The following is a 23452-nucleotide window of genomic DNA, read 5'->3' on the forward strand; positions in this document are numbered from 1 at the left end:
CGATATACAGAGCCGTGTCACAGGCTGCCCCGTCGTATGGAATCCCATCTTACGCTGAACCGTCGTACGTTGTCCCGTCTTACGCTAGTCCATCATGCGCGTACGCTGCCTCGTCATACGCTGCACATCGGTACACGGCCCATTCGGCCGCTGCCCCGTCGTACGTTGTCCCGTCTTACGCTAGTCCATCATGCGCGTACGCGGCCTCGGCATACGCTGCACATCGGTACACGGCCCATTCGGCCGCTGCCCCGTCGTACGTTGTCCCGTCTTACGCTAGTCCACCATGCGCGTACGCGGCCTCGGCATACGCTGCACATCGGTACACGGCCCATTCGGCCGCTGCCCCGTCGTACGTTGTCCCGTCTTACGCTAGTCCATCATGCGCGTACGCTCCCTCGTCATACGCTGCACATCGGTACACGGCCCATTCGGCCGCTGTCCCATCGTACAGCGTCGTATCGCACCCGGTACAGAACTGCGGAGCCGTTCCGTACTCAGTCCCCGCGTACGTACAGGACCCGTATTCAGTGCAGCCACACGGAGCCATGCCGTACTCCGCTCAGCCGATGTACTCCGCCATGCCGTACAACCCACCGGACAACGCCGTCTCCATGAGATCTGTGCCCTGTTGTGCAGAAGCTGCAGCAACGCACTCGAAAAGATTACTGTAAATAAAATATATGCATGAATCTGTTTGATTGTTGACATACTTATTAACATAATGCGGTCAAACGTTTCATTCTCCATTACGTTTGACGACCATCAAATCGACGCCAGATTTTCAACCCGTTACAGGCAGAAGTTGTTAAAATTTTCAAAAGCTTTAAAGCTTGATGAAAAACTGAAATTCGGAGAGCGTCCAAGTGAAAAAATGGCGCTGGTCATAGGTTTGATGATCATCAAATGTAAAAGACTGCTCATAGTGCTCATGAAACGAAATCAAACATTTACTGTGACATTTGTATCCAACATTGACTGTCACATTTGTGTCCAACACTGACTATCACATTTGTGCCCAACACTGACTGTTACATTTTTGTCCAACATTGATTTATATCCAACATTTTTGGTAACTTTGCGAAATATTTTGCGGTTGAATATTTTCTCAGCATTGCCGTATATTTCAGGATCGCTCTTCTATAAAAATAGTCCAATATTTCCTGCTTATTGCGGTTATTACTTAGAATCTGGCAATAATATAAGGTTTCATACTATTTACTTTTGGCCGCAAAAAAATACTGGGTATAGGTACATATCTCTTTTAACGGCACTTCAAACATTTGTTTTTCCAATCATATCTTGAATTGAATTTGATGTTTTTTTTGTCCTTACGACAGTTGAACTATTGAAAAAAAACACGTTATTATTTTTACTAAACACTGGGAGTCAAACCCAGAACTTCCGAACAAGTAGATGCGTTACGGATACCATCATTCCATTTGTTCACTTTCACAATATTATTTTGGGAATATAATATTACAACCAAAGTTTTTTAAACATGCATTAAAGAACAACTTTAGTTAAATTCTACTATTTCTCCAGTAAAGAGAATGCAGAAATTGCGAATCTAATTTTGAACGAAATTTATAAACGTACACAGTGAGGAGGGACTGCGGGGGAGTGTTCCAAATTAGTTCGAAAAACTTTTTTGAAACTATCGTTGTGTACAAAATACATTCAACCGTGTCCTCTGATGTGGTAATGAAATGGCCTGTAGGTAGTCTCCAATTACTATGACCATTGACTCAAGTCCTTGATTCGCTTCTTCTACCATTTCGTGTCATGTTTTATCCTAGCAACCTTTCTCCGTTCATCCGAATTACATGTCCAAACCATATAAGCGTCCCTTTCTTAATCTTGCTCACCACGATCATCAGCCTGGATTTTTTTTTCATTTTGGTTTTCCTATGCATACGCCTCAGGGATAACATTTCTACAGCATTCATCGCCAATTGGGGTATGTTCTCAAGATGAAGATAATAGGGAGGGGACGAAGATTTGTAAGAGGAAGGTGGGGAGGTACCTGGTTATTCAGATATGGTCACTAAACACTGCAAAAGCCTATTCACCGTTTCGATTCAGAATGGTGGTCTTTCACTAATAATATTGCAAATATAATATAATATTGACGTTTCAAATTCGTGTTGAAACTAATTAAATAAATAAAAAATCATTGCTAAAAAAGAGTCTAGATAAAAGATTTTCATGGCTTGTAGATATTATTACTTTTAATTTCTCAAAAATGGGCAGCGAAATATAGTTGAATACCTGGAGTCAAAAAATATTTTGAAATAATACAGCAAATTCTCTGATCTACCCGAAAAAGCTTCACAGTCAAAGTTGCGTGAAACCGTAAGAGCTTTTGTTCACAAGCCGGATGAAGCAAACGATTAGTAGTTCTGTTGTTGCCGTATTTACCAACAAAGGATTTAGTTCATGATTTCTTCGCCAGATGGCGATAGTACAGTTAAATTTGAGAATTAAGCTTTCTAACAAAAAAATACAAAATTTAATGGATTAAATTATTCCCTGTCAAAGTTATTTATCTGGTTTGTTATAAATTATAACTAACTAAGGACCGATAGAGATGACCGCTACACAGCTCTGCCTTAGCACACTCTCTTTGCTTTATTCACATTCATTTATCGTCGAAAACACAAAAAATAACGAATATTTTATGATGTAAAAGAAATTTAACATTTAAATGGCTTCATGCTGTTTAATCAAAGCCAGCCTTCAAAGTTTCCGGTAACTCACGGAGCTCTTTTGTTCGCGTAATAATTATTAAAGCAACAGAATTAATACTTACGTAAATGGATGTTTACGCGATCAAGGTAAATTATTGTTTGGAATTGTATACAATCGAGTAGGGATTATACAAAATGTAGAGATCGCTCAATGCTACGTTTACAGACGTGCACATTTTATCATGTAAATATTTCTTGTAACTAGGTATTGAAAAATCGAACTTACTTCTTTAAAAAAATCATTTCCCGTCAGACTTCCCTCATCAGCACCCGGATTTCGGCTGTCGGACAGCCGTGCCACTATTTACACGACGGTACTCTTTATGGATATAATCTCCCTATATAAATGAAAATATTTATAAAATTATTGTATTTAAATTTTTTTAATTTCATTAGATGGGTGATGTACAGACAATGCCTGTATCACTTGGAAATCCTTGAGAGAAAGCGCAATTTATATCACAAATAAGAAAGTAAATAAAGTTTACAATTCAATCGCAATTCACAAAATATTATTACAACTACGTGAAGCAAAGTCTGTTTGTGGATGCCTTATAAACTCTTAATTATTGGACATTTTCCGAAAACTCAACTCTGTAACTTTGTATTGGAATAAGGTACGTAATCCAATTAAAGTAGATATTACGTAGTTTTTGAACAGTAACAATGCATTATTGTATGCATTGGTGAATTGTATAAAACGTCGAGGTTGCCCGAGGAAGACTTATTGCATTCTCTGCAAGAAAAGGGTATGGAGTCGAATTAAAATCGATATAAAGTAGTTTTTTGATAGCAACAATGTAGATTATGACACTACAAGAAGTGAATGGTAGAAAAATCTGGAAAGCCTGAAGTAGACATGGCACGATCAAGTGAAACAATTACGCATGTATGTTAAAATGAGGTGCACGTGGTGAACGAAGAAAGGGAAAGTGAATGATTGATAAAGTCGGAACGACAGAAGAAGTCCTGACACGATCGAATGAATCAAATATTTATTTGTGGAAAAATGTGGCTAATGTGATTTTTATTTATTTATTTATATATACTCGGTTTTTACAGGTGTTTTCACTTACGTGAGAACTATCCAGTTACAAAAACTCAGTTAAGTTACAGACAAAAATCTACAAATTACACACACAGGTAAAAATTCAATTAAATACAGGTTACGTACAATTAAATAATAATATAAAATTATACATAAGCTCGGTAAAATGACAAATAATACTAGGGGAGTTACAGTGATACATAATATAATTATCTAAACATATTATTTAGCAGTACATTTTTTTTAATCTGTATAGATTATCGACGAAAATATCTACTTCAGCACACTTAAACTTATCATACATTCGACACATTTGGGTATTTGGTACATTTTTGAAAAAAAATTTCAGGTGAAAAATGCTATGATGTCTTAAACAATGGGAATTGGGGACATTTATTTCAATATTGCTAAGACATAATGGGGTATCAAGATGACCGTGGATAATGTTATGCAAACATATTAGGTCAGTCAATTGCCTTCTTATTTTAAGTGTATTAATCTTAAAGTATTCACGACGTACGTCATATGATCTAAGATGGTCGTGTAGTCCACATTTGAAAGATAATAGTCTAAGGACGGGTTGTTTCAGAGAATTTGAACAATTCATCAAATTTCAACGTTCATTTTCAAGTTCTGTGAAAGATTTTTTCAAGTTCTGTTTTTATTTCAGTTCTGTCAAGCAACTAGCCTACAATGATATACTAACAGAACTTGAATAAGACTTTCACAGAACCCAAAATTGAACGTTGAAATTTGATGAATTGTTCAAATTCTCCGAAACAACCCGTCCTAAGCTTTTTTTTCCGATTCTATAATGTTTTCATACTTGCAATAATGTGAATTCCAAATAGTGCTTCCATATTTAAGTTTACTTCTAATTAAGGCATTGTAAAGGGTTAGAATTGATAGAGGATCTTGAAAGGTTGAAATTCTGTGAATAAATCCCATCATTTTAATTGATCTGGACTTAATGTAATTAATGTGTTAATCAAATATGAATTTAAAATCGAGAGTTCATAGATCTCTTATAATAATAATAAATAATAAATTCTTTATTCCAGGATGTGGGGAGGTAAGTACAATCAATTATAAAATACATTTTTTTAAGAATAATCTTATTAATGACATGGGAAAAATTCTTTATAACCTTATTTCGGGTGAAGTTAAAACATTTTTCAACATTTAAGTGCATATCATTGACAGTACACAAGTTATTTAGTGTATCGAGATCCTTTTGAAGCAGTAGATGATCGGTAACAGACTTAATTTTACTAAAAATTTTAAGATCATCGGCGAAAAAAGCATTATTACAGTTTGATTTCGAGCCAAGGTCATTTATGAATATAAGAAAAAACAGGGGGCCAAGATTTGATCCCTGTGGTACTCCAGAAGTTACAACTATAGGGGATAATTTGTATCCATTAATAAGCTCTAGTTGTGTTATATTATATAAATATGATTTCATCCAGCGCAATAAGTCTCCATGTATTCCTATTTGTAATAGTTTCTTTAGTAAGATGGAATGGTTAACTTTATCAAAAGCTTTTTGGAAATCAGTGTAAATTGCATCTAATTGTAATCAATCATTAACAGAATTAATCACATAATTACAAAATTCCAAAAGATTTGAGTTGACAGATATATGAGGAACAAACTCACGTTGCCTAGTGCAGAGAATAGGCTTAAAATGTGATAAAATATTTTTGTAAATCAACGATTCAAAAACCTTAGCAAAACATGACAGTATACTGTTGGCCTGTAGTTTTTTTATCAAAGATTGGTCAACTGATTTGTAAACTGGTACCACATGTGCTTCTTTCTACAAGTCGGGAAAAGTTCCCGTAATTGAAGATGCATTAAAATAATGAACAGCGGTAAACATAAAGAATCTGTACAGCAACTGACAAAGAATGGAGGAATTTTATCAGGTCAAGGACTATATATTGTAATATAGATTGTTCAATCTATATTACAATATGGTATTATTGGTTGGGGAGGAACATATAATAAAATTTTGAACCCACTTAAAGTAGTTCAAAGATTGGTAATTGATTGGTAAAGATTGGTAAGTAATTTTGAAAAAACCATCAAAATTTTCCACCGAAATTCTTTTTACAATTTTCAAAGTACCTACAATAGACAAAATGTATCAAAAATATTCAATACTTCAAATTTACAAAGAAATGCAGTCAAATACTCATAACTTGCAATTCAATACATCAGCAAGATACCAGAAAACTATTAAAATCCCAAAATTTAACACTAAGCTCATTCAAAATACCTATCTTTATCTAGGCATAATTTATTTTAATAACCTTCCATTAAATTTGAAAGATATCGAAAATATTCAGGAATTTCACCTTAAATTAAAAAATTACCTTAAACTATTATAAGTCCAAAATACGTTTACTACTTACATCTAGAAGTAATATTGTTTAAATCTTGTGTTGTTTCTTTATAAATTATTTACCTTAATACTAACATGTCGTACATAATTGAACAAGAATTCCCTCACCAAACACAAGAGCATTGTCTCTTTATGGTGAGGAAAGGCTAATTTAATTTCTATTGTTTTATATCTTTTTTTTATCCTGTATACTTATCTATGTAAAAATATATGTTTTCAAATATTAAATTTAAAAAAAAAAAGGACTTTTGCTCGAGTCTATTTTATTAAAAAAACATTTTATTTCATCTGCATAATATGTATTATACCTAGGTTGTTTTGGTTGTGCTCCGTAATGTTTGGCATTGAATCAGTACATGATTTTGACTTAGTGTAAATAGATGAAAAATATTTAGAGAATATGTTTGCTACGTGTTCTCCATCATCTCCAATATTATCAAGATGCATTACTTTAGGAATGCAGTTGGTTTTTCGTAATGATTTTGAGTATGACCAGAATACCTTTATGTTATCATGCAGACCACTTTCAACAGAGTTAATGTATGATTTATAACATTCACTTTGTTAATTTTTTACCATTTTTCTTAAATAAGAGAGTTTCTATAATCTATAATAACCTGTTTTTTTTCTTATGAAGAGCAATCAATTGCTGATTAAACCAGACAGGATATTGATTTTTTGATTTAATAACATTTTTTATGAAATTTTCGTCAATTATTACCCACAATTTTTCATAAAACAAGAGAACCATGTAATTCACATTTTTATTTTTAAAAAGTGTTATCCAATTAACTGACAATAGATCTTGTTGATATTTATTATGGTTTCCTTTCGTGAAGTTATACTTTGAATCATATTTTTTATTTTCTAAAAAATGATTTTTATTTAGTTTTACCTTAATTTCAAATGAAGGGTGATAATGATCTCATTTGTTTAAGCCTGGTGCTGTATGTATATCTATGTTAACTTTATCAGACAAAATAAGGTCTAATAAATTTTCATTTCTATTGAGTCCATAGTTAAATTGATAAAAGGTTGACAAGACTGTGTGCTTTCTGGCTTTTATAATTAGAAGGAGAAAGTATATTATTTTTAAATGAAGTGTCAGGAAACCATTTAATTTCTGGAAAATTGAAATCACCAATAATAATATACTGTGAATTGGAATTTGAATGCTTTAAATATAGATCCTGTAATTTTACGATCTGACTGCAATAATTATCAACAGGAGGAATGTAGACGACACAAATAAAAATTAACGAGTTTGAATGAGTATTGGACTTGATCAGGAGCCACAAAACTTCATTGTCACTTTCCCACGCAGTTTTTCTTGAAACAAGAAGTTTTTTAGAAACAGCGGCTAGTACTCCACCACCTTCTCTAGACACAGATTTGGTGGACTTGCGATCTCTTCTAAATACTATATATCTGTCATCAAACTATTCTTCACTGAATACTGTTGAGTTCAACCATGTTTCGGTAAAACAAATGATATCGTAGTTATTAATTAAAATTTCACTATGTACACTGACAGTTGTTGTTCGAATACCCCTCACATATTGATATAATAATTTGAATGCACCATCAGTAAGTAACTTGTCATGTTTTTCTGTGTGATTAGACGACATAGTCGATGGTGGAGAGGTCCTTTAATGTCGCAGCCTTGTAGGCCTTATAGGTGACGAACGAAGAAATGGGTGTAAGGAGAATGTACGACATGGAAGTGAATGGTTGAAGAAGTAAGAGACACCCGAGGAAGACACTGCATGATCAAGTCAAACAAATACCACTACCAATTTCATAAAATTGAGATGTCCTATAAATTATTAAATTGTAGATTCATAATACATTATATTATACAAGTGCATAATACATAACAAAGTATGATTAAAAAATAACATAGAGGAATACGTTTTTTGATTATAGATAATTAGAAAAAATTGAAAAAATATTAAATGCAGCTCCAATGTGATGCCCTATACAATATAATAATATAATATATAATAGTATGCCACGGAAAAATATATCTATTCATAACTATGAAGACAGTGACCTTCCTTTTATATTGAAAGTCAAAATAGCGAAATTTTATCAAAATCGGAATAAAACTGTAGATTTGTATAAAAATCACCCGTCCGCCACAAACCCGCCGACACACTTTATATAGATAGAGATAGAAGATGTATCGATACTTCAGGTGAGTTTATTTCCAAGTGTATGTAGGTGAAACATAGACGCTTGTAGTCATGTACATTGTACGTACCTTGTGGTGGTCAGAGTCAGTCCCGGAATGATCGTTGCAGAATAAGGTAGGCGACAAATTACGCATCACGCATACACTACAATGGGAATGCATCGCGAGCGATAAGCTGAAATAGGTCCAGCCACGCAAATATAGCTCGCTCATAGCGTGGTTGGTCACAGGTTTAATAATTTTGCCGAGTAGTTCGATGAGGTAATTTAAAGATGATATGTTTCTAGGGTATATTTTAGTAAGAATTTTCAGTTTTCGTGTTCAATTTAATTTTTCGAATTTTCGAAATAATTATTAGTAGACTTTGAAACATTATAGAGATCAGTGTGTTTTGTCTTACGCGTGGGAAATACGGAAATTAATAAGGTTCCTTAAATCTATGGCGTCTTTGCTTGTAATTGCTTTAGTCATGTTGGTGACCAGATTTGAATAGCCCGGTGCGTACCCAACCTCCATCCACTCCTTTCCTCCCCCCACAACATTCAGCCTTACAACTAACAACACTAAATGGGAATACCGAATACCTACTAGAAAAAAGAAGACATAATAATTGTTAATTAAGCATTTGGGTATTGGGTAGGTAGTATATGTCGGGATTGTGGCATTTCATACTCTCTTCACACAAGTACCCAAAGCGGTGCGATGTTTAATTAGTTACTTGAATGATATATATAATCCATCTTAAATTTGGCGTTACTGTACAACATCAAGCATTTCAAAGCTTTGACGTTTGACATAGACTACAGTTAATCGTTTAATTGAAGAAATATCTATAATTCCTCTTTGGTGCTTTGAACAGTTTGAACGTGGATGAACTTATTGATGTCTTCCTCAGTAGAATGCATGGCCTCTCGTCTCCGAACTCCGAAACCCGACGTTCAGAAATAAATTTAATTTATTTATGTAAATAATCTACGAAATAAGACAAAAAATTCTGACAAAAAAATAAAATTAAAATCCTTTTAAATACATCTTTTTGAATTTCACATTTGTTTTTGGGAATGAATCAATGCAAATCCTGGAGGAGGAAAATACCCCACTTCTTTACGCTTCAATCTGAAATCAATCCGATCAATCTGAAACTCGACAGATAGACTCGATATCAATGAAAATTCATTCTGTCATACACACATGCGTATGGAAATCTACAAAAATATCGGTCCACCCCGATCAGCATTTGGCGAGGTTGTTAACGTGATTAAAAAAATGAAACTTGTTAATGTAGTATCTAGTGTAAATTTATTAAGAATTACTTAAAAAAAGATATCATTATGCAGTGCGTGTTTTTCCAGACTTATTTTATTTTTTAGATAGTGTTTATTTAGTTTTAGACTTCCTAACTGTAAGGATGGTGATGTTTTTAGTGTTATTTCGATCTTTAATTAGTGCAACAATGCCTGGATTTACCAACGAATAAAGGGAATACATTCATTATATGTACGGGCTTCACGATGGAAACGCTTACGCCGGCCGCCGGGAATATGCACGCCGTTTTCCAAATCGAAATTTGCCTGGCGGTTTCCACGGATACGGGCTAATCACAAATAAGATAGTAAATAAAATTAAATAAATGTGAAGTTTCCACGGTGAGCTCTCTGCGAATTTATCAGGATAGTTTGTACCTCACATTAAGGCTTTTTAGTAGGTATGTCCTTTTGAATTGAATTTTTATTTTTATTATTTTTACTCCTTCCATCATGTAGAATCACCTCCCGGTAAGTGCACTTGATCCCCGGACACCCCGTATCTATAAAAATAAGACATAAATAACAATATTAACTTTTTAAACAAAAATAAATATAATAATAATCTAATACAAACAAATTTCTTTCAGCTAGCCAAGCCCTCATCAAATACATGAACTGTTTTATTTGGATGCATTTTTTAAATATCAACAAAATATTTAAATTACTGGGAATCATGTAATCTAACTGCCCTGTTCATTTTCGTTTGTATGCTTAGGTAGAAATACTAGTCCTTCATTAAAATTGAATCGAGTATATTTATATGTACATAGAGTTGTTGATGACCTGACATACATAGGATTTCCATTTGAAATCAAATACATTTGATTTGTTTTGTGTTCATGTTGTCTCTCAATTTATTTACATACGCGAATTGTGTTGAGATGGATATTTATATATGTATATATATATTTTAATTGCACTGAAAAAGGTCAATATTTATTAAAAATTTCGAAATTAACAATTTTAGTTAACTTTAATGTACATAACTACGAAACAGAATCACGCCGCGCCGTCCAGTACAAACCCACGTTATTTTTAATACAACTTTTGTCAATTTAAAATATATTAACTTCACACAATATTTCAACTTTGGAGATGTTATGAAGAGGGTATTTTTAATGAAAGAAGTATAGGTAAGTAAAAGGAATGAGGTATGGGTAGGATTCAGAAGATCGGAACGGAAGTTTGTGTCCATCACGGTGCAAGGCCCGTGGCTCAAGGGTCTAAGGACTCCTTCAACCGGTTTCATCCGCCGCTAAAACCTAGACAAACCTCACCCCATGAGCCAGGACGCACCTGGATTCAGATACCCTATAGGTGTGGGAAGAATTATGAAGATCGGAACGGAAGTTTGTGTCCATCACGGTGTAAGGCTCGTGGCTCAAGGCTCTAAGGACTCCTTCAATAGGTTTCATCCGCCGCTAAAACCTAGACAAACCTCACCCCATGGGCCAGGGCGCCCCTGCTATGTCATCAAAACTTGACCCGTGAATGGTAGAGGTGTTGCTTATCCAATGAATGGTTCCAGGGCGCCGTTACACATCTCCGCCGCCTAAATTGAAATGTTATTTAAGAGCTACGTAAACTTACTGACACGAAATATTGTCGATTTATTAAAATTCTGGTTAAATTATTCGTTTTTCTGTTAAAAACTAGACTGCTGGCCGAGTAATTTGGCATTTTTTTAACAAACTATCGTAGAGCACGAATATGTTATGAGGAAGTCGGTACATTGATTTTAAAAATATTTTCGTATCTCGTCCATTGTATTAAATGGTCATGCAGCCACATTTATAGCAGTATCAAGAAAGCCGTTCTAATTTTTTCCGTGTATATTTGAAAAGACTTAAGCCATATTTAGTAACAAGATTTAAAGTCAACTGCTTCTCGACCTTTATCTCGCCTATCTCCTTCCGTTACCAACTCTTTTCAGGCTCTCAACATCCACAATTGAGGATGTTATTGTCGCACTGTCTCTGGACATTTAAATTTATGGTAATTATCCGGGATCGTTGCTCGATTTCTTTAAATAAAACCTTTTGATTTACCTTAATTACTATAAAAGGAAACTGACTGCATTTAACTCTCACTGTTTAATTTTAGCATTTTACTGTTTAATTACGTAAAATGAAAATTCGCTTTCAAAATAATCAGCTTTCGATGTAATAATAATAATTATGATAATATTAATGAGACAAAGGTATAAATATAAATATATACAAAATTTGGCATTCTCAGACTATAAAAATATTACCATTTGTTATTTTGGCTACTGGCATTATACCAAGCTCTCTCATTCAAAATTTAGGCGTATTAGATCTGTCCAAGAATTTATACATAAAATGCAAAAATCATTCATTTTAAATACATGTAGGATTACGAAAGAATTAAATATTTATATTGAGGGATCAGTAGGATTTATAGGTCCAGTTAGGAGTTCTACCGAGCTGAACCCTCTGATATGAAAATATCTGGAGTCGGTGAATTATTTTCCCATTTGATCTCTGGTGAGTTGACGTGTTGTTCTTGTGTTGTTTTGTATTTATTATGCTTTTATAATGCACTTGCATAATGTGGATTGGCTAGATGATCATTTATGGAAAAGTGTGTGGAAGGGTTTAGTTTTTCCTTTGGGGAAGATTTAACCCGGACATAAAGTCGGAAAATAAAAATAAATAAAATAATGATAATAATAAGTGTTTCATCCGGTATGTGGGGAGGTTTATGCAGTCCCACACATCACATAGGTGATGCGACCCTTTCCATCCCTAGTCGGTTTTTGCCGGACTTCAAATTTATTCAGTTTTAATGCCGATAATTCGGCGTTTGTTAAAATATTATTTTTACAGATTCATCTAAAAAGCAATTTTAAAACTTCCGATTTAGTTGTCCGGGTTAAATCTTCCCCAAAGGAAAAACTTAACCCTTCCACTCACTTTTCCACAAATGATCATCTAGTCAATCAACATTATGTAAGTGCATTATATAAGCAAAATAAATACAAAACAATACAAGAACAACAACACGTCAACTCACCAGAGATCAAATGGGAAAAAAAAATTCACCGTCTCCAGATATTTTCATATCAGAGGGTTCGGCTCGGTAGTACTTCTAACAGGGCCTATAAATCCTACTGATCCCTCAACATAAATATTTAAAAAATCTTTCGTTATCCTACATGTATTCAAAATGACCGACTTTTGCATCTTTATATATAAATTTTTTGATAGATCTAATACGCCTAAATTTTTAATGAGAGAGCTAGGTATAATGCCAGTAGCCGAAATAACGAATGGTAATATTTTTATAGTCTGAGAATGCCAAATTAAGCATCATTATTAATTTGCTACATATCATTTTTGTATGCTTTACATTACCTAACTCACTAGGCGTAAAGTGTTCTGAGGCACCAAAAAATGAGACGTGGATTTATTTGGTACGCGATGTAAGGCTTGACGCGATATGGTGATACTATACGATTTTCTATGTGGCGATCTGATACAGTAAAACTATATTAATTTTATAACCATCTTTTAATTCATTTTTACAGGTAACCGGTTTTTTTCTATAATCTAATTTCGTTTTTATCAAAGCTGATAATAATGCATAATTATCAAATAATTTAATAAACACGATATTCAATGTGTTTAGATTATTTAGTACAGAGGTGCCCAAACTTTTTTGCCCCGTGGACCACTTGCCAATTATATTTTTTTAAGTATTACACCCAATGAAAATGAAGCAGGATAAGCAACGGGAATTTTTTTCTGTAGCTAGCCCTAAGAACTGCCCCTAAAGTTCTTTGTCAGTGTCACATGATTTCCGATTCTTCAACGTTCCATTTCAAACTTAGGTTTTAAGTCTGTGTGAAGTACATATAAATGTTGATAAACGTTTTTCAAAAACAAGTTGGGGATGTAGGAAAATTCGCGGCTTCCGATGTGCAATGTTTTGCTTCAATATATTAATTCTGATGAGAAAAGTAACGTATATCACTGTTTATATACCTACCTCAATAACTTTACGTCATTTACGAAATATAAAAACACCAATAAAAACATCAAATAAGTAATTTTTCAGTCTATTATTAGTATTACGTAAACTGTGTTATTTGCGTTAGGTCGATTGTGTCATTTACGGAACTCCTAAACTTTGACTTGAGGTAAATGGGGCTCGTCTCGTTTCGCTCCCCATTTGAATCTTGTGGACCCCTAAATTTGTTTCTCGCTCATGGACCCCCAGGAGCCGATATCGACCCCTGGAGGTCCATTTAGACCACTTTGGGAACCTCTGATTTAGTACCTCGTTTAATATCTATCTATTTTTGTTTACTTTCCAGCGAATGCAGCCGTTAAATATATCTCATTAATTTACACCAACACGAATAAACAGTACATCATTGTATTTACCTATGCTCGAGTTTACTATTATTGCATTGGTTCATTGAACAGTAAATCCCGATAAGTGTCATCTTTACCCATAAGTAATATATATTGATTATCTGTTCAAGAAAAAAATTCTGTCTTTTAAAATGTAAAAATCGTTGAAATCAGAAGTAACACGACTCAGTGCAGAAACGGGCGGTCCGTTTGGTAGATTCCTCTGTCTTAAAAAATAATTGCAATCTTTAGAGCTCAGACATCGGATAGGAATGCTGTTCTTGTTCTGCTAGTATTTCAATGGAAGGTGCTAGCGTCATTGACCCCTACGTTGCACAGTTAGGAAACATGCCAAACGTACGTCCATCATTAATTTGTGCACCTTTGACATTTTCCATAATGCAATGAAAAAGTAGCTTCTAAAACTCATTCTTGTCATCAACAGTTCAGCTGTGGAAATACTTGTTGGCACCTGTGTTTTCTCCCTTCTACAAAATTTTTCTCTAAAAGACCCATGTTTACTCTTTTATTTCCTCAAAAGACCCTTCACACAGTGTTAATAATGCCTTCTGTGTTAATTTATTAAAGTAAGCAAACATTGAGCTTATTTTTGGCATACCAACGTTCCCACAATACACTTTAATTGGTTAATTTCTTCATTGTATAAAGGCATAAGATACAAGGAAAGTCTCGTAGCAATCATTACATTATATCTTGATACTGCAGAATACTGATTTCCGCCATACCACTCTTGACTCGCGACATTATTATTAAGGTCATCTTCTCCGCTAAGCACAACGGGACTGAGAGATAAAAAAGGATCCGTAATTGTTGGTGATGACATTAAATACTATTCCCGATTCTAGGACTTAAAGTGAAACAACGTTATCTACAAAAAACTTACAAATAATTATACGTCTTGGTCAAACTTTTATTATATTTCGATTATTCTTATTTTTATTTCTATTATCCCTAACATTATCTATTATTTTTATTTGTATCTTACCTTATTTTTATTTTTACAAGATTCAATCTACCTAATATATATTCAAAATTGGTTATTTATGAAGGGAAGGAACTATTTTAAAGAATGCCTGACATCATTAAATTAAGTTCATTTGCTTTATTAATATTTTTTCATTTAAATTCTGTTTAAAATTTCTTATTAAAATAATTAATTCATTTATCTTTATTTTCATCTCTTTCTTATTTTCAGTTAAAGTATTACCTATTTTACAAATACATTGCATTTAACAAAATAATACATTAACAAATGAACATGTATTACATTTATATAATTATACACAAATTTCGACTACGATAATACGGACATGTGTCTAGTGTGGTAGTCGAAAAGTATGTAAAAAACTGTATTCAAATATGTTTAATGAATAAAGAAAAAAAAACAACAACAACAACACTACAAAAAGTTAAACCAATAGTTTGACTTTAACACCCAGAATTATTTGTATGATTTTGGTTGATAACACTGTTTGACTTCATGCTAACGGGAATGTGTGTAGCTAAAGATAGTGGAGAGGGGAAGATGGAAGGTGAGGAAGCAGGTACCTGGTTATCCAGATCTCGTCTTAAAATATTCACATTTCGAACGTTCGTAATTGAAGGTGAGATTATTGTATATAGGTGATAATATACTCCAACGAACCTTGATTCTTAGTGTTATGAAGAGAATTCATAGTTCTGTTGTACAGAGAATACACAGACTGGGCATCAGGGCATCTTATAGATGTCGCTGATATTTTTGATTTAAACTTTGCAATCTGATGCATTGAAGGCCAAATAAGTTCAGCCCTTTTTAAAGAAAATAATAATACATGATAGATAATATAGTGTTATGTTTAAAAAAATTAATAAGTTTATACTTCTTTAAAAAAACATATATTGACTAGTCTTTGAAACGCACCTCGCGACCAAGTCAAAGAATGTAGGTAATACTTGCGCAGACGTTATAGAAAACAATATTATGTTTCGGGATGTAGCTACAAGAAGGCTACAATATAAGCTAGACTTACATAAATCTAATCAGACTTTCATATAAATACTGATTAAAAAGAATATTACGTATATTTATATATTAAACAGGTATATGCAAACTTAAATAAAAAATAGAATCGAATAGCCGAGAATTGAATCCCGAACAACAGTTTGCAAGGCAACTATGCTGACCATTACAGGACCAATGGCCGAACATGTAAGAACGGAGGTATAAATTCTTTATATGTACCTACTGCAAATAATAAAAAATATTTACATAGAATTTTTGTAATTTTGTACCTACTCATTTCACAACCGAAATCATATTTTTTATTATCATATTATGTAAAAGCCTTAATTAGCCCGGGCTAAAAATAAACATGTATTAAAAAGAGTATTTTTGCTTAGAGAAAACCATTTAGCGTCGCGCGACTCATGAACTTTCCCGAGCCGGAGGGTAGGTTGCAGCTTGCAGCAGGAATGCAAGTCGCATACAGCGCCGCGGCGGCGGAGAGCGGTCGAGTGAGCGGGGCGAGAGCGGGACGCGGGGCGCGGGGCGCGGGGCGCGGGGCGCGGGGCGCGGGGCGGCGCAACCTATTCGGGCGCCCTCAGCCCCTCGCCACTCGCCACTCGCCACTCGTCGCCAGTCTTCGCGCTGTTCTCCTCCAGTGCGGTCACGATCTCTGCTTCTGCCTTCTCCACTTTCTCCAGCGTCTCTCGACTGTCAAAAAACCGTCGCAAACAATAACAAAACAACGCCGCAACTTGTTTCCGGGCTCCTTACGTGCCGGTTTCGCTTGCAAAGTTCGCTCGTCGGATTTGCTCTTCTCACTTTTTCGGTTGTTTGCCGCGATTTCGCGGCAAAAGTTTCGCGCTGGCGAAAAGATCCTTCCCCGAGGAATATACCCTGGCAGACCGTCTCTTTGCCCAAAATTACAAGTTACCCGCAAAAAACGACCCGCTGTCGCTGTATTCGTTACCCTCGCTGGAGGTTCTTCCCTTGGATCTCAACCTCGCGGCAGCATTCCCGTCCCTGATGGAAGGCCGCGGCATGCAAGGGCTGCCCCTGGGCGGGCTGGGCCCGTTGCCCCCGCACCCAGGCATGCACGGCGCTCTGCCCTTGGGCGGCCTGTCGCATAGCTCGTTGCCCTTGCCTTCTAACTCTCTGCCCCCCCTCAACACTCTACCCAGTTGTTTGGAAGTATCTGCACCGAAACCGAAAAGGTAAATTATTTACTAAAACTTATTATTTTCTTTTTAAAATTTTGAAAAAATTAAAATTTTCGAAATTTCGTATACAAACACTAGGGGTCTATTATTAGATTAATTAGAAATTTCAGACATTGGTTAATTAAAAAACCTAACCTATTCACTAATAACAACTTCCAAAATTTGTTTCTTCATTACTACCTAATTAGATACACCCTCTTTCCCAACAGTTACAGTTGTGTATAAGCCTAAGCTTGTATGTTATTTTAATTTTAGTATACTTTTGATACTTATAATAGAGCATACAATAAAGAAGAACACAAGAAATGCCGTGTGGGAGTGTTTTGTGATTCACAAAAGACTGACCACTATTTGCTTAAATTTCATATGCAGAACTGTGTTTCATCAATAAATGGGATGGCAATATAAGTTGTCAGGCAAGTGTAAGAGAATCTAGAAATGCTAAATGGGCTAGAACCAAAAGGTACTAAGTGGTGAAATTGGTTTCCATTAAAATCTAATGTGAGTCAATTCTAGTGTTATTATTTATTCTCTGTGATGGAACCAATGGATCTAAAACATTATAGTATAATATATTATTCTAAATAAAGTATACAATTTAAGATAATATCAATAAATCTGAACTACACGAAACAGCACAAGACACAGAAAAAAAAATTACAACGGTCACAACTAGGAATCCAACACAGAATCTCTTGTCTTCCTGGGAAAGGCGTCTTAATCAACGTGACCATCGGGACCAATTTATTGAACGTCATATTTGTCGATCTAATATTTAAAATTCAGAATTAAAAATACAGGGTTTTCCCTATAAGAGCTTTATTTTGATATTCGATCGTAAAAGATCAATGGTTTCGTTGTTTGTGTGGCACGTAGCGCCGTTTTGTTGAAAGTAAACGTTGTCCAGATCAATACTATCCAATTCCGGCCATAAAAAATCATTAATCATCTCTCGATAGCAATCCATTCACCGTAACTGTTGCTACAGCCTCATTTTCGAAAAAGTAAGATCCAATGACTCCGCCGGACCATAAACCACACCAAACAGTCACACGTTGAGGATAGAGAGGCTTTTCAACAATAACTCTTGGGTTTTCCGAGCCCCAGATGCGACAATTTTGCTTGTTGACGAAGCCACCGAGGTGGAAATTTGCCTCATCACTCAAGATGATTTTCATTTGATTCACTCAAGTGAATTTTAATAATTTCAATGCGTTGTTGAAGCGTTTATCGTTCCATTTTTATTAATGGCGTAGTTTCTACTTGTCAAATGTCAAAAAAATGACAGCTTCAAAAGTAACATCTACCGAAATTACGGACTATTAAAAAAACACCTCTTATTGGAAAATCCTGTATCATCTTGCAAACTAATTTTTCCCATATTTTTGGCATCTACCTTTTTAAATGGAAACACTTTTTGAATTGAGATAAAAAATAAAATTATACCATTTTTTTTTAGTATTCAAATACCAATTTTTTTAAAGCGTAATTTTTCTTATTCGACAATCATTTCTAATTTTGTGTTTCAACTTATCAGTGAATTCCTGATTTTATTCCGATTCGATGTCTTTTTAACATTATATTGGTATTTTATTAAAAATATGATTAGAATTATATAGTAGGTCTATTGTCAGTAAAATACAATCAAAAATATTATTTAAATTTTGCGTTTGACTCAAAATCATTAAAATTACACACATTCTCATTAAAGAATTATAAGAGCAGACTTATTATTATCTTATATACAGACAATTATACTCGTAAAACTGCACATAATATAAAAATGGTCAGTACACATAATATTTATATAAATCGTTTAATGTAGCCCTGTAGGATAGAATTGAAGTCGTTATCTATGGTTGAACTAAATAATGCCCAAGAGATGTGCGAGGGCCCTCGCGCTCTATGCCCTGCCCCAAAGTCCCGAGGGCTGATACCCCCGGGCCTTGGCGGGTAGGCCCGCGGCAATCGGTGGGCACAACAAGAAAGGGAAAAGCGGGTAAGGCGGGTAATACCAACTGCCTAAAGCCTGGGACGAGCATTACCTTCATATTGTGTTTCTGGAAATATACGTATTTTTATATAGAAACGCTAGAATTACAAGACAATACCTCTCGCAGCATTCCCCAAACTGTTTTACCTGAGATTCGTGAAATTTTGAAATCAACAACACAACATTTCAAAATAATCGTACTTGAACATCAAAGGAAGGGTGTCGAAATCACTAGACCATGCTTGACAAATTACGTTTGTGAAGTTTTTTTTAACGTTTGTCGGAAAGTAAATAAATTCATAAATGTAAGTAGATAAATCCCAAAATTAACTGAAAGACGTATTTCTACGAATAATTGACAGGAGAGACTCGTATTTTGAATTGAATTTCTCGTTTCTCAATACAGTATTATATTATAATACGTAAAGTCCATCCAGTTAAAATGGAACACTATACTTACCCATTCATTGCATTTGTAACCAAAGCTTGCCTATTTTCTCTACATAACACAACATTGATACAATTAAAGTGTATAAGGATACACCTGACAAATTTTAACCTCCAACTCTTGAGTTTTTTGGAGTAAATTTTTTTGTTGTAATAATTTCAAATTATAAACAAAACAAATATGTTTCACCCGTTTCAATCTAACGTATCACGTGGTATGCGCTCCGTCTTGTTTTAGAACCACTGGACAGAAGTCCTGACTCACCCTGTACTATAACATAAATTTAATGTATGTTGTGAACACAGTGTATTTAGGCATACCAGAAGATCATCTATATTTTTATTAATACTTCTTATGTTAAGTTCGTCGATTTTAAAAATATTTTTTATCGATCTTATTACAATGGATGGCTGTATCACACACGAGTACATATTTTACTATATTTAGATTTTCATCGATTTCATTTAAGTTATGTATTTACAAAAAAAAATTGTTCTGATCCGCAGGTATTCATAGATTGGTTGAACATAACGATGTACCAGGGGCGTGCAATTCATTTAAGGTGAAATGCTGTGCGCAGTGCATGCCCCAAGGAAAATGTAAATTTATGGAAATTGTGTAGGAACGTAGATACAAGATTTTTACTTTTTTACCATTACTCCTTTCTTGTGACATACACGGGGCATAACTTTTCAGCCTTTATGAACTTCACCCCTATTGTCAATTCACATCAAATAATAATGTTACTTGTAAAAAGTACAATACTTAATAGTTACATGTACGTAAAAAGTACGTGCCATACGGAAAAGAATTACTCATATTGCTAATTTATTGAGAATCTCTTCAAACTATTCATAATCCGATTAAAAACTGGAATGCAGGCCTTAACGAATGAATTGGTAGGTTTCCTAATAAACGAATAAAAGTAAAATACGAATGTATTATCATAATGTCGGAACAGGTGTTCATAAACTGTCGAATTTTTTCATTTCGTCATTTTTTTATCAGGATGCATGAACGCGTGTTCCGATATATTATGAATTTTCTGAAAGTTTATCAGGAAACGGTCTGCAATCCCGTTTATTACCGGCTTACCAATAATTTGAGAGATTTTTAATAAATTAGCAATGTTCACACCACAGACATAGGAATTAATAGACGAGAAGATAAAGGCGAGGGGTAAAATCAACTGTTGAAGAACGAAGGGAGTGAAGATGACTGTGATTCGTCAATAAATCAATCTGACAGTAAATAGGCATCTCGCATTATAATATCACCATTTACTTCTTAAAAGTAAAATCTGCTTTGAATGAATAGACATTTTTACATGGGAGCGCAAATTACTCGCCACGTTATGAACAAATTTGCGAAGTCCAAATTCGGCAAAGTAAGGCAGCTTCTATATTCAGAGTCGTAGTTAGTTTCAGAGTATTTAGTTAAGACACTTTTATAAATGTTCATAATTTACTTCCCAGCAACCAACCAGCTTTGTGTTTCGCGTCCAGACGTTTCTCGATGTGATAGTAACAACTGATTCATATTATACGATGTGAATATGCTTAAAATAAAATAAAATAATGCTTATATATGGAATGTAATACGACAATTGGGTTTATTCTCTTTTTTCGCATCTATTTTTACCAGTTTTCATAGTACAAGTAAACATTTTGCCGTGTTATTTCGTAAAATGAACCGATGATGCCTCGACCATAGTTCGCACAAGAATGATGACGTCACGTTTTCAAATATCACTTGAGGCCGTACGCGAGCCCAGCCGGCTCAATGGAACCGGTATGGGGAGTGGGGATAATACGCTTTTAATCACTTAGGGCAGGTCTACCTAATATTCATATGTCTATGGTTCACACGGAGTAAACTTATTGATATAAAACATTGCAAATTGATTTAGAATCTGTACACATTGTTCGTATTTCGATAAAATGAATTTATAGGTTTCCTAACAAACTTAAGAAAAATACGAATGTATTGTCATGATGTCCATTATCATGAATTCCAATATTTTCTCATTTCGTCATTGTATATTATCAAGGCAAATGCAGGTGCACGAACACGTGTTCCGATATATTAAGAATTTACTAAAAGATTATCGGGGCATGGCCTGTAATTCTGTTTTAAGCGGATTTCCTGAAATTTTTAATAAATTAGCAATACTCATTTTTCTCTGCAAGTAGCTAATAAAGGTAGGGTCTCACGACAGGATAATATGACGTTTTCCGAGGTCCTGAATCTGTCGTGTTGCTCTTGTGGGTCCGCCTTGTGTCCAAAAGGTAAAGTTTGCAAAACTTTTGACCACGTGCAACTCAATAGGACTGCGGGAAACTAAACTCTATTTTGCTGGACTGAAGAGTAAGTTGCAATGGCGGACAAACGAGGATATTGTGGTCGAACATAATGAAACGAACTATGGTATAAATACGGCGTTGAAAAGAGATAAAAAACATCGATAACTTTTACTTCAAATAAGTTCACCGGTTTAATTCGTTCTGATGAATGAATCTTTTGAAACACCCTAGAGAATAATTTCTCAAAAAAAAAAGTTCTTTGTTCTGAAAATATGAAGCGCCAATACTGCCTCATTATTATGCCCCTCAAAGAACTTTCCCGAAACTAAGTATTGGATTACCGTTGCCGTCGAGAATGCACCTACTGAATTCGCTGCAACATTATTTTCTCAGCGGGAAATTTAATAATTTATTACCGCAACCAAACTTATGTGCAGTGTCTGTAATCAATATTACATAGTGATTATAATCATTTATTGATTGTGACTATTATTCTTATTATTTAGTGACTGTAATCATTATTACACAGTGGTTATAGTCAGTTAGCTAAAAAGCGAGATCCTTGTATAAATTTATACCCATATTTCAAATAATGAATTCATTATTAAAATATTTTATGTTTGTATGTAACGTAAGCCCAAAAAATATGCAATAGAAATCTGGAAAATATGTGTTGTCGGTATTTAAATAGATACCTTTTGTTGATTATATCGCTTTATTGTAATCAATTGTAATTTTGAAAAATATGCTTTAATTGAAATCAAATTCAAGTTTTAGAGTTCAATGGACCAGAGTTATCTAAACCCGTTTTATGTTACGTTTCGTTTTAGAACAATTTTTTTGAAAAATAAACTTCGGTGTGAATTTATTGGGTATAAAATGACCGAGAAAATCAATATTTTTTAATAAAATAAAAAACAATGTTTATAAAAAAAATATATTTAATAAATATTATCAATCTTTTTCATAATCAATGGTTTATTCATCACGATAAAAAATATCCCGGTGAAAAACTATTGGTTTTGGAACAGTTGATAATTATAAAAAAGTTATTAAATTTATTTTATTTATTTAAATAGACGACACACATTGATTTCGCTATTATTGAAGAAGTCAATATTTTTTACTGATTTGATGTATTTTCTTCTTTTTTGAATGGAAAAGTTGTCATATTTTTTCAAATATGTCAATTAGTATGGTAGAGTTATCTCACTTAGGTGTTTCACTTTTTTTGTTTTAATACAACCTGATATTTATTTCGCCAACGCAAATTTCGAACAAGAGACCTCTATTTGACCCTATCGCTAAAACATTGTCAAACAGCGAAATAATTAGCTTTACCGATGTCACGGATTGAGGGGTCGTTATTAGACATGGGCAGATTCATTCACAATAATG

General features: G+C 34.2%; 1 protein-coding gene across 1 annotated transcript in view; it reads left to right on the forward strand.

Moving 5' to 3' along the window:
• Positions 1–16560: 16560 nt before the first annotated feature.
• twz (BTB/POZ domain-containing protein twz) overlaps positions 16561–23452 on the forward strand; it is a 154704-nt gene continuing 147812 nt past the window's right edge. The window contains exons 1-2 of the mRNA XM_089645697.1: positions 16561–16748; positions 16948–17304. Coding sequence (XP_089501823.1) covers positions 16561–16748; positions 16948–17304 — 545 coding nt within the window. The remainder of the gene's footprint in view (positions 16749–16947; positions 17305–23452) is intronic.

The sequence above is a fragment of the Hesperophylax consimilis genome, chromosome 23 (assembly GCF_061612785.1).
Source record: "Hesperophylax consimilis isolate HC1 chromosome 23, BYU_Hcon_1.0, whole genome shotgun sequence".
NCBI classification, from domain to species: domain Eukaryota; kingdom Metazoa; phylum Arthropoda; class Insecta; order Trichoptera; family Limnephilidae; genus Hesperophylax; species Hesperophylax consimilis.